General features: G+C 39.2%; 1 protein-coding gene across 4 annotated transcripts in view; it reads right to left on the reverse strand.

Moving 5' to 3' along the window:
• The window catches only part of LOC130556807 (uncharacterized), a 31,310-nt gene extending 25,467 nt beyond the window's left edge, over positions 1 to 5,843 (reverse strand). Inside the window, exons 1-5 of one of the 4 annotated variants that reach the window (XM_057338111.1) lie at positions 4,329 to 5,843; positions 4,141 to 4,173; positions 3,536 to 3,682; positions 3,382 to 3,450; positions 3,121 to 3,297 (exon numbers count right to left, since the gene is read on the reverse strand). In XM_057338111.1, coding sequence (XP_057194094.1) covers positions 3,121 to 3,297; positions 3,382 to 3,450; positions 3,536 to 3,682; positions 4,141 to 4,173; positions 4,329 to 4,419 — 517 coding nt within the window. In that variant the 5' untranslated portion in view covers positions 4,420 to 5,843. Of the gene's footprint in view, positions 1 to 756; positions 3,298 to 3,381; positions 3,451 to 3,535; positions 4,174 to 4,328 lie in introns of those variants that run through there. The other 3 variants (XM_057338108.1, XM_057338109.1, XM_057338110.1) reach the window with 3 other exon arrangements.
• Between the last annotated feature and the right edge of the window lie 6,483 nt (positions 5,844 to 12,326).

Consider the following 12,326-nt stretch of genomic DNA (forward strand, 5'->3'; position numbering starts at 1 on the left):
CGGGAAAGCATGGCTGACATTTCGACGTCCGCTTCTTCCTGGGCTCGACCCCCCGAGGGAGGGAGCCCGTGGACTCGTCGGAGTCGGATGGCAGTACGGCACCCCCCGATGCTGCAAGAGACATCTCATCATCACGCATCATGTCCGAATACGTGATTGAGGAATAAGATGGCGGACCGTCTCCTGGGGAACAGTCAGATGAGCGAGACGAGGTGTGAACGGTCCGTGAGCCAGTGGCTGGCGGATTATCGCTCACAGTAATCCTCATATCACCCTCGCTGCTTGCTGTAGCGGACGGCAGGACCGTAGTCCTGCCGCCACGGAACGGGGAGCAAACGAGGTGGTGGCTGAGTCCCGTGGGAACACAGCCACCCGTGACGCAACGTCTGAATCATCACCGCCCGCAGTGCGGGCAGGACGTATCCACAACGTCTGCCCCAGCGTACTGGAAGCAGGCATCGTGTCCGCCCCCCTCCTCGATGAGTGTGTTGCACCCATGAGAACAGCGGGACATGCCACGCTGGAGAAATTTGCTCTTTTAGAAAGGAAATTTGCTCGAACACCTCCGGAACTGCCGAGACGCCCAGGGGAGAGTCACTGCAGGAAGGAACCGTCCGCTGTCCACGTCGTAGATTCCAGCAGAAAAATGATCACCAAAGATCGTAGAGAAGCTCATCAGATGCGTAAGCTTTGAAGAACAAAAGGTGAATGAATGAGCACTCATGGTAGAATGAGAAAAGAATCAAATTTGGATGCGTAATGGGCTATAAAGGTGTACCCTTTGTATCGGCGTTGTCTGAAATGGTTGATTAGCGACGCTACGCAGTAGGCACCTTCTGCCACACATTGCTCTCCTTTAAAGGTGATGGCACATACAAAGTTAGCGACGTGTTTCTCATTTTCGTAACGGGTTTCAAAATCATAGAAAATAAACTTCTCGCTAGGATCCTTGGGAGCATGGGGTTGAATAAAGCACCGATGCGATCCCGTAACTACGAGATCTTCGCCGCAATGTAGGCACCGGACGGTCGCACATTTGTGTTGTGCTCCAATGCCTTGTCCTGAAATTTCATAACGTCTGTTACACAGTTGACAATATTTTATTCTATCGCACGGGGCCTTTTCTTCGCCGGGGTTGGGCTTCTTGTGCATTTTGTAGCAGTAGTCGGAATTGCAAAATCTCAGACAGTTGGTACAGTGTACAGTTCTTTTAGGGTGTTTGTGACAGTCGACGTCAAAACACACGTTACAGACACGGCTACAGTGATGATGTTTAACGTTGTTGTATCCTTTATAACAGTACGTACACGCGTAGTCGGTACCGACGAACGCCTTTAGTTTAAGAATCATATAAAAGTGTTCATCGTGTAAATAGAGGAATACTGTTTTCGAATGAGGTTCCCTCTGATTTGCATACGTTTCTAACGCTCCGCCGTTCGTTCTGTAAAAAACGACTATTTTGACGCCAAACAGTCTTTCAAACTTTGCTATGTCGTGAAGACCGATCTTGTCTTGAATCGTAAACCCTGCATCATTTTGGATTACTGCCGCGCGGCTTTCCAGATCGCTCTCAGGTAATTCAGGGTCGAGAAAATGGGCGAGACATATAGAAAAGCACAAATTATTCGCAATATTGATAGGGCAAAATAAACTCATCTTTTTTCTTTTGATCACCGGGTCGAGAGACAAATCTGTGAGTTTACGACGATGGCGACCTCCCCCTTGTCTGTTCGAAGCCACGGTCGCTCCTATCTCGACCGCGTCGTCACACAATAACCTATCATCGCTCTGTAAATTTTTTTCAATTTGATCGGTAAATACATTAACGTCGTAATCATTGCCGGGTGATAATATCGCTGTAACGTCAGATTTAAGACTGGGCCCTCTCAGGGATAAACTAACTACGCTACCATCGCCGCCGATTTGTCTGGCAAACGTCGCGATTTCGTTCATGGTCTCGTGCAGTCGAACGTGATACGTCGCCAAATCTGTAGCACCAATATCCCGTAGATTCATGGGTCTTCTCAATTCCACGCTATTGAAACGAGGTCTCTGTAAAACACGATAACCGTTTATGGTACCGCCATCTCGTATCAAAGCATCGAGGTCGACGCTGCTAGTCCTCTGTGTATCGGAAGTCGAGGGCCGTTCGTTATCGACATTACCTCTAGGGGGAGCCGAGTCAGTAGTCGGGACGATTGTATCTGATAACCCACTGCCAGCTTGTTCGGTGTTTGTGTCCCTCGTATTTAATATTTCGCATAGTCTGATGCATGGATTAAAATCTGTACTTTCACGTATCGCAGCTTCCAAATATTCCAAATTAGAAATCTGTTGGGGCGGCGCGATATTAAAAGTTTGCTCATGTACAGGGTGTGTATTTAACAGTAGTCGTAGTCTATCGGCGTTATGATGATGGGTCTCTGCGTGCATTCCGAGCGCATCCTGTAACAGGTCTGAGAGAGTTTGATCTGGATGACAGCTATCCCCGGCCTCTGAACATTTTTCATCGGCCATCCCTCCCGTATGGTTTCGTCACTAACAAAGAGGAATTATGTCACGTTGCATAGCCAATACAAAAATAAATGGTGAATAGATATAAAATTGACAAATATAAAACAGATATAAAAATATAAAACAGATATAGATATAATGGTAATATAAAAAATATTGAATGTAAGATATAGAGATAAAATTGTAAATGTAGAATATCAATTATAAGATATAGAGATAAAATTGTAAATGTAAAAATCGATTATAAGATATAGAGATAAATGTAAAAACTTATAGCGATCACTGGTCAATATAAAAATAGTGACTATCTAGAAAATAGTACGGCGTTTATAGCACAGAGGAGTTCAACTATCAGACGCCTTTCTCTCATCTGCTCGTTTGATGACTCGAGCAAACGGTTGAAAGAATTCTCCAATGCTTCATCGCGATGATTAACACCTTCGATAAAAGCATACAATCTCATAAGAATCGTATGTATCTCGCCGACAGAACCCCACAGTCTGTCAATGGACTCGTGTAAAGGAATATTAGACTCTCTTAAGATAGCGTTGAGTTGATCTAGCGAGACAGTATTTTGATCTTGAAGAGCAAACGGTGTCTGTCTACCCCTCGCCGATGATGATCGTTCGTCGTCGGCGATGTCTTCTTGTTCGGCTAACGGTGTCTGCTGACGCCTTATCGGAGACCTCTCCTCTCGCCCGCTGGACCAAGACGAACGCTCCCAAACGTTCAGCTGTGTATCTGTCCAGTTAGACACATCGTCACCGGATCCGCAACTCCTTTCTGTACGAGTAAACATTGCAAAACAAAGATGAACGACACCAAACCGCATTGGCGTAACTATGTTAAATGCTAGCCATAGTTTACCTATGAATAATGACGGCTCTGGCACTACGCAGCATGCGTCGCCACCAGTGGTAAGATCACAACTCCTTTCTGTACGAGTAAACATTGCAAAAACAAAGATGATTGACACCAAAGCACAATGGCGTGACTATATTAAATGGTAGTCATAGCTTACCTATTAATAATGAGGGGTCCGGAACCGCTCTGCTGGAGCCAGCCTCCTCGTCATGTGCTGTAAGATCTAACAATGCTCTGCTGGAGCCAGCCTCCTCGTCATGTGTCAGGTCAATAAATACCGGTCGCTCTATAGACCCTTGTAAATCTAGACGGAGGAAATAGTAGTTAGATGGCATGTCACGACGTATAAAATAATTGATTAATAAATAATACAATACGGATAAAAGATTTGGATAAAAAGATTTAAGATGATGATTAGAATTGATTCATGATTCATTGAAACATACATGTGGATATAAAGAATTGAACTATTTATTTGAAAGATTAGTGACTCAACGTTGGTTTTAAATATATATTAGTATAGCGTATAGACATTTTCAGATAGCAAAACATGTTTACTTTACCTCAATATACAGTAATTCTCAACACAGCAGTGTTTTTACGGATCGTATAGGCTAGCGGACTTCAATACCCAGAGTTCATAGCGTAGCATAGTGTTACGTCACATGCGGATGTTACGTCACATACGGATGTTACGCAGGTTCCAGCATCCGTACATGTCCGAATGTTTTCTAATATGATATAAGCAAAAAGATGTTGTACCTTGATTTGAAGCGGCGTCCTGTGATGTATTCACTATCGAAAACATAGCATAGTTTACATAAATTTGTAATGCGATTATTTGATAGAAATGTGACTCAGCATTGGTTTTAAAAAAAAGATCATAATATAAACATATATATATATTTTTTTTTTTGCTCGACAAACACGTGTAAAAAGATTTAACTTACGTAGTTGTTCAATGTTGACAAATTCGTCTTGATCGTAATTGTTTGAACCTGCGAGACAAGTCCTATTAAAAAAAAATACCACGCAAAGCATTTACGATTCATACGCAGATGTAACAAGCATAATGTATTTTAGCAAATTACTTTGCTATAATACGATGCCTGAAACGGCTGGTTGATCGCGTACGTAGACAAATCAAATACTATTTTAAAGCACATATTTTAATCAAAAGAATAAGGGTGTTTTAGATCCACATAAATAAAAACTACCGCATTCTAACCGTCCATTGAATTGTACGTCTTCACTCTGCGTCAATAAATTAGAATCAAAATTGGCATCACTGTTATAATCATTATATTCTATTAAAAAATAATAATAATACAAATAAAAACACTTTTAGGGTATCGACAGCATCTTGGCAAGACTACGGCTATTTAAAAAGAATGGCATGCTCATTTGACAGCTCACAAGTCACGTATCCATAATTTAAATAGTCAGTATTCAATGATTCATTCATTCATTCATTCAACAGCACTGACGATAAAAAGTCACTTACCGTTATAATCCATCTTGAAAAAAAATGTCGGTTGATTTGGACCGATCGTGAGCTGTCTGTCTCTAAAAGCTTTTGGAAATGAGCCAGAAAACCTTGAGGAGCTGGTTATATAGGTTTTACTAAATGCCTGAAGTCAAGACATTGCACATCCAAAAGATGGAGCCTTTGCGCTATGGAAAAGGCATCTTGTATACAAACAGAGGGGCTATTGATCATGCATTGCTTTCAAGCTACGCGTTTAAACAAAACAGATAACGAGGAGTAAAGCGGATATGTTTTAGCATTTCGTTTTAAACACGGATATGTTCAGAATGTTAGTGACGAGTTGTTTTTCTGATTAGTTAGAGAGATATAGCGAGATTAAAGATGAGTTTGTCCCATAGAATGCTTGTAACGCACAGGTCGATTCGTCACGCATTGTTTCATGTGATCTACTGATGCCAGGTGGTGAACAGTTGTTAATCCTAAACAAAGCTTCGCTGTCTTGAACCGAGCTGGTAGCACTCAAATTTCACGCTATGGACATAAAACAAATCGTACCCGATTAACATGTCAGACGCTGTCACCTACAGGTCGACACCTACAAAACAAGTTGTAATACACCCGGTTACAATCCTCCTCTTTCAAACAAATTTACGAGCCTTGGTGCGGACACCTCTCACTGGAATGTTATAGACTGGGTGAAAACTCTGAAAAACAAGGTAATCTGCATGGCCTCTCTGCCTTTCCTCTCTCATATATTGAATACATTGTATAATTACTTCTTTACTTATTTAATAGATGCTTTATTTATTTATTTAATCACATGATTATTCATTTAAACCTGTTTGTTTATTCAAACAGTGTTTGTGTAGTTGTTGTCTTATTCATTATTATTTTTAAACAGTGTTTAAATAACCAATGATTGCGTATTAATAATGATCTCATCATCTCCTTTAAATTACATATTTTCATTCATGCTAAAGATATGTAGCAATACATCCTAAAACATGCCCTAATACATGCCCCGGAAAAATGGGATGTGAGGGCACGGTCAAAAGTTCAACGCGACGTGGGCGGTACCACACTAAGGGGCAGATACGGTCAAAGGTCAACGCAAAGTGGGCAGTCCCTCGCAACGTGGGTGGTCCGGAAGTAATTCAACCCCCCCGCAAAGGTCACCATCAATCATTTTGACATTATGACCCGCATATATACTACTCATATAGCCTATTAGTATCTTATGTATTTATGCAATGAAATGATTCCGGCATTCCTAGATACGTAATTTGCGTAAATGTATTTCATAGGAGGGGATTATGCTAATTGTGAATTAGCGTGAATGTGCATCCTGTTTACGAGTGATTGGAATTCATTAACATACACACATTTTACTATCAAATCTGACGTTTATGTAGTATTTGTGAATCCGGAGGAAAGTCTTCGGGACGGTCTGTTTTACTCGCAAATTACTCATATATTTACAAATGTTTTATGAATGAGGCCCAATGTTTCTATATTCAAAATTTTAAGTGACACATTTTTTATATCTTCACTGATAAAAGTCAGTATTCAAATACAGTAGCACTACTGTTGTGTAAACAGTAGAGTACTGTAAATTCCCAAAACACGTTTGTCAGTATGTCACTGTAAATTACAGCGTTACGTCATAACAATACCCATAATGCAATGCATATTAGTGTTGTCACGATACTGGAATTTCTAACTTCGATTCAATACCTAAAAAAAATCGATATTCGATACCATTTTCGATACCACGGGGAATAAACTGCCATAGCAATAAGGCCCTAATAAGCAATAGCAATATAGGCCTTTTTAAATTTTACTGAAATGTTAAATTGAACAAGACTAGACAATGAGGTATATATTTTTACATTATTTATTAATTGTTAATCTAATGTTAATTTTACGAATACATTTATTATTTAAAATCAAAGTTGTATTTGTCAGTATTAATGGACCAGACCCTGTTGAAAAAACAGCCTATGCTGGTTTGGTATGTTTTGATGCTGGTTTGCTGGTTTGTGCTGGTTTAAACTGTTCATGTGCTGGTTTAAGATGGTCATATGCTGATTTAAGATGGTTCTTAGCTGGTTTAAGATCAAACCAGCATCGATCAAAACATACCTTACCCAGCATATACTGGATTTTTCAAGAGGGGAGCTTACATAAATAGTTGTATTTTTTAACTAACATTTAAAAGAGATTAATAAATACTTCAACAAATGTATTGCTCATTCATTGTTCGTTAATGTTAGTTAATAGCCTACATTTTTATTTGGCTAAATTGGCTTTTATTCACATAGGCCCATACTGTAATCATTGATCAGCGCACATATAGACAGAAACGCAAACTTAAACGCAAGAACTGTTGCAGAGACTCCGCATATTTCTAACATTAACAACTTTTAACCGCAGCGAATGAGACGAGTGGATGAAATCATTGAACAGCGCACATACATAGAGCGCTATGGTAAACACGGAAGTGCAAACGTGTATCACACGCGAGAACTGTTGCGGAGACTTTACACGCACCAGCATTAATTCAAACATCAAATTAACCGGAGCGAACGAGAAAAGTGGATGAAATCATTGATGAGCGCACATAAAGACAGAAACACGTGCATTAAACATGAGAACTGTTGCGGAGACTCTGTACTAACATAAACAACATATAACCAGGGCGAATGAAACGAGTGGATACAATTATTGATCAGCGCACATACATGGATCGCTATGGTAAACACGGGAAGCGTAACGAGCGTGCACCACGCCAGATGTGTTACTGAGACTGGCCATCTTTTCTAACATTAACACTATTTAACTGCCGCAAACGAGTCAAGTCTGTGAGAGGAGGCGGGGCTCTGTTGTTATGCGTTCACGTGCAGTGTGTGTCAACTCACTGCCGGAAAAGAGAAAGAGAGCGGGAACGCGCAGCTGATATCGATACGTGGGACATGGGTATTGGAACCGTTTCAGATTCTTCAGTATCGATACTTATCGAAATATCGATATTTTTGACAACACTAATGCATATTACAGTAATTAACAGTAAAAAATATTGTATTTTACTGGGAATTTTGTAGTAAGTAACTGTATAAATTACAGCTAGTCTAACCGTGTATATTTACCATTAATTTATATTATATATAAACGTTTGTATACAAAAATATTGATTTTTTTATTTTTCTGTACGTGTATGTGTTTATAAATACAAAATTAATATGCACGGTACACAGACATATATTTTGTAAACGCAAACTTTTATTCTGGATGCGATTAATCGTTTGAATTAGTTTGCATTCAAGTCATACATTTTAATTGTGTTTGTGTTCATTTAACATGACCATGGCATTGTTAGCATCATGCTTTGCCAATTAAGCTACGAGGACAAATTAAGTTGAGTAAGACTGCACTCAATGTTTCTGAACTTAATAGCTTTATTAAAAATGAATGCATGAGGACCATGGTCTGGCAAGCTAAAGATGATAGGCCGTATCTGCAAACTTAATTTATATTTTATTTGGGGAAAATCTGTGGATTTTTGACTGAATTAATTTAGTCATTGTAAATGTGCTAATAAAGTTACCCAATATATTCTCTTCTTGGAAGTTGAAAGCATCCCCATTTAAGCCTAAATATTTTATGAAGGACCTTGCAGGGGAAGGGATTTAAATTATTTTGTAAATTACGGCCACATTCTGAAGGAATATGCTGAGAATAAGTGCTACACACCTGTTTCTGTTCTCCCTGATTATGTTCCCCTTGTATTTAAACACCATGTTTTCCCCAGTTCCTTGTCTGCTGTTGTTTTATTTGGATGTTTTGCTTGTTTGTGTTGCTACAAGTTCTCTTGAATTCTTTATTAAATACCTTTTTGATTCAACTCTTTTGTTGTGCGCTTTGTACAGCCTACACACATACGTGACAAAAATACACTGACATGTAAATATGGGTGTCAGCTGTACATTTCTTATGGTTATGACTAGGGATGTCCCGATCAGGTTTTTTTGCCCTCGAGTCCGAGTCATTTGATTTTGAGTATCTACCGATACCGAGTCCCGATCCGATACTTTTATAATACATAAAAAAAGAATAAAGAAGAGCGAAGAAACAGATCCAGGATGTTCCTTAATTTTTATTTAATTCACCTTATTTTAACATTCAACAACTCTGTTAACAAACAGAGCACTTCTGTGAGGTAGCTTGAACAATCAAGTAATAAATACTTGCAATCCCAAGTTTATATATCTCACAGTTTGTTATGGCAATGTTGTTGTCATCAACTTTATAATAGCCTACCTCCAGACCGCAGACATGCTCACGCTTTCCGCTTCAAGCTGCTTCCGTGTTCTACTTTGCCGGCATTTAACCAATAGCGTCTCTGAAACAAAGTGATGTCATGCCGCACGCATTGTTGTTTCTGTGTGTAGTCAAGGGGTCTAACTCTGTGCCACCGCATAACTATAGATGTTTTAAAAAATAATGAGAATATATATACATATATATCCGAGTCCTGATCGGGAGGTAACGTCCGATTCCGATCGAGTCTGAAACCACGTGATCGGGCCCGATTTCCGATCACGTGATCGGATCTGGACATCCCTAGTTATGACAACTATGAAGATTTCTGAATCTGGATTTCTGTGCAGATTACTTTTAATAAATATTACTTTTAATAAATAGCCTGTAAACTGGAGGTTTAGATTCTTACAATTAGATTTTTTATATCAAAGTCTTATTTAAAAAGATTTAGGAAAAATTTGATTCCATCTATACAAGCTATGGGCTAGTTGCACAAGATGGCGCCGGTGAGCTTTATTGATGCCAGAGTCGGCAGACTACTTTCTGGTCATATAACACTATCAAGTTGGTTTGGCTTAACGAAGTGCTCAGACATGTCTTTTTTTATCTATAAAACAGCCATATTTGCCAGCCAAAAATCCTCCTTTTCCCACAGTGTTATACAAACTGGAAATTGCTCTGCCGAATATAGCATCTCAAAAGTTTACCGGCGCCATATTGTGCAACTAGTGAATAGGAACACATGAGTTCAATTCATAATCTCACACAACTACTATAATTGCTTTATGATCCCTTACAAACTCAACAAGAAATTGTTGGATCACATCTGTCCATTTGGCAGACACTTTTATCCAAAGAGACTTACATTGCATTGAAGGTATACATAAGGTATATTATGTTCATAAACAACTATGCTGAAACACTGTAGCTGCTATATTGACTCAAATTATATTTTTCTCAAGATGTAACACAAGATTACAGATACCTATGATCTTTGCACCTGTAAGAAAATTGAGCCTATCGCTTCTACACACCAATTTAAGGTTTTGTTTTTTAACTTAGAAAAGTTGGGGTAAGTGACACTTCCCTTTTTATTTCTGCAAAGAATATCTACAACTCAATCTGCATTATAAAAATAAATTTTGCAGCAATAGGGTATAATTAGGATAGGAAAAATGTACACATTCACTGCTAACATGTTTGCACACTATTTCTCCCACTCTTGTCACAATACGTATTTACAGTAAAAGGAACTTTGAACCCTTTAGTTAACACCAGAGTCAATGAAAAGGATTGGCGTGAACCAACTGGCAGCATGAGAACTAAGCAATTTTTGCATATTACTGACCCAGCATTTCGAAATACAAGACAAAAAAACGAATGTTTTTTTTAGTCCAGAAATCCTTTCACCCCTTACATTCAAACGATCAGATTAAAAGAGAGGTTTAAGAAGATTTGGACAAAAAAATTCAGTGCATTAGAAGGAGTAGTGGAAAAGGTGGGGGTGCAGAACACTTTGTGATTCAGTAGCCGCAGGCAATTCATCATAGAAATTGAGTTTCTAATGCAGCATCTTGTGAATTCCTTTTGCTCTGTCAACGTTTTAATACATTACATTGAGAAATTGTAAATCATGTTATAAAAAGGCCACTGAAAGCTGGCACTAACTGCTCCCCTTAACTAACTCTTTCATTTCTAAGCTTCCGTTTCTCTTTGATTGCTCTTTACATCTCACACATGCACATGCTCTCTACATAGAAGAGGATCTACTAAGAAAAACGGAGAAAACCTTACAAGAGGAATCTAAATCTTGTTATGCTTGTGAAATAGGGATTCAAAGAGACTGGAAAGTTGTGGGCCTTGACACATTCAGCAAGTTTGTTTCTTTCATTTTTCGCTCTTACATGCCTCTCACTGCTGTAAGTCACAAAAAGAGACAAAAGCAGACAAAAAGAGGTGAATATCAAAGTGGACTCGAGTCACCACTATTACAAATTCTTCTTTTATGTATGATCACTGCAATCAAAGTTTCTGAGGACTCAACACCTTCTTTGCCAACAACAATTCTAGCAATGAGAAGAAGTGCTGCAAGTTCAAGCAATTCAGTGCAATTCATGGGCGTAGAACAACAGAAGTGCTTCAGAAACTGTTGTGTAAAGAGTGAAATAAAAACCCTTTACAATAATTTAATTCCCAATTGGCATCCATAGTCAAGAAACTGTAAAATCAATTTTATAACAATGTTTAAATGTAAGTGGAAACATACACAGTGTTTAGTGTTTTACGTGAGAAACAAAGAAAAGGGTTGAAACAAAACAGCGGGAAGCACATGTGTGACATGAGGTACCGGTGCACCATGTGTATGTGTTGATGTGAGCTATGTGAATTAGGATATTTCCCACCTCGACAATAACGTCTGCAACGGCCAATGGCGTTTAAATTCCAGACATTATTTCTGTTTGAGGAGGTAAATATACTGTAACAAATTCTGACATGTCTCGAACTCAGCATTACAGAGATTTCACAGCACAATGAAAGCTATCTTTTCATGTCAGTTTCTTATTGCAAAGTAGTGCTCCTTCATTAGACTTGCTTACTAAAATAGTCGCATAGTCGAATATTCGATGGTTCGATAGGAGGAGCCTGATTCGACTACCAATCTCACAGTCGAATCTTCGCAGAGGTGTTATGTGATGGGGATCATGCCATTTTGGTTAAATGGGGAGTGGCGTATAGCAGACAGGCATGCACTGCGTTGCAAAATATATTATTTATGATGTAAAGAAATTGGACATTTTTAGGGCTGGGTACCGAAACCTCGGCACATATGAGCGTGAGGTCTGGCTATGACCCAGCGCAGGATCGCGTCTCTCCGTGTCTTCGGTGCTGTGAGACCGGTAAAGAGAAGCAGCACGTTTTGCACGCACCCGCAGATGACTCGCATATGAATGTGTACACAGTTTCCAAGCATTTGTCACTTACTTAATGTTTGGGCATATGAATATGAATTAACACTTTGTCTGTAAATGCACGTGGTTTGTTACTTAGACTGAACTTTGTGCTGCATGATACAAAAAAAGAAAGTGATATAACAAATCACCACATATAGCAACCACAGCGCAGACTTTCGGAACTTGTC

Source organism: Triplophysa rosa, linkage group LG7, assembly GCF_024868665.1.
Source record: "Triplophysa rosa linkage group LG7, Trosa_1v2, whole genome shotgun sequence".
NCBI classification, from domain to species: Eukaryota; Metazoa; Chordata; class Actinopteri; order Cypriniformes; family Nemacheilidae; genus Triplophysa; species Triplophysa rosa.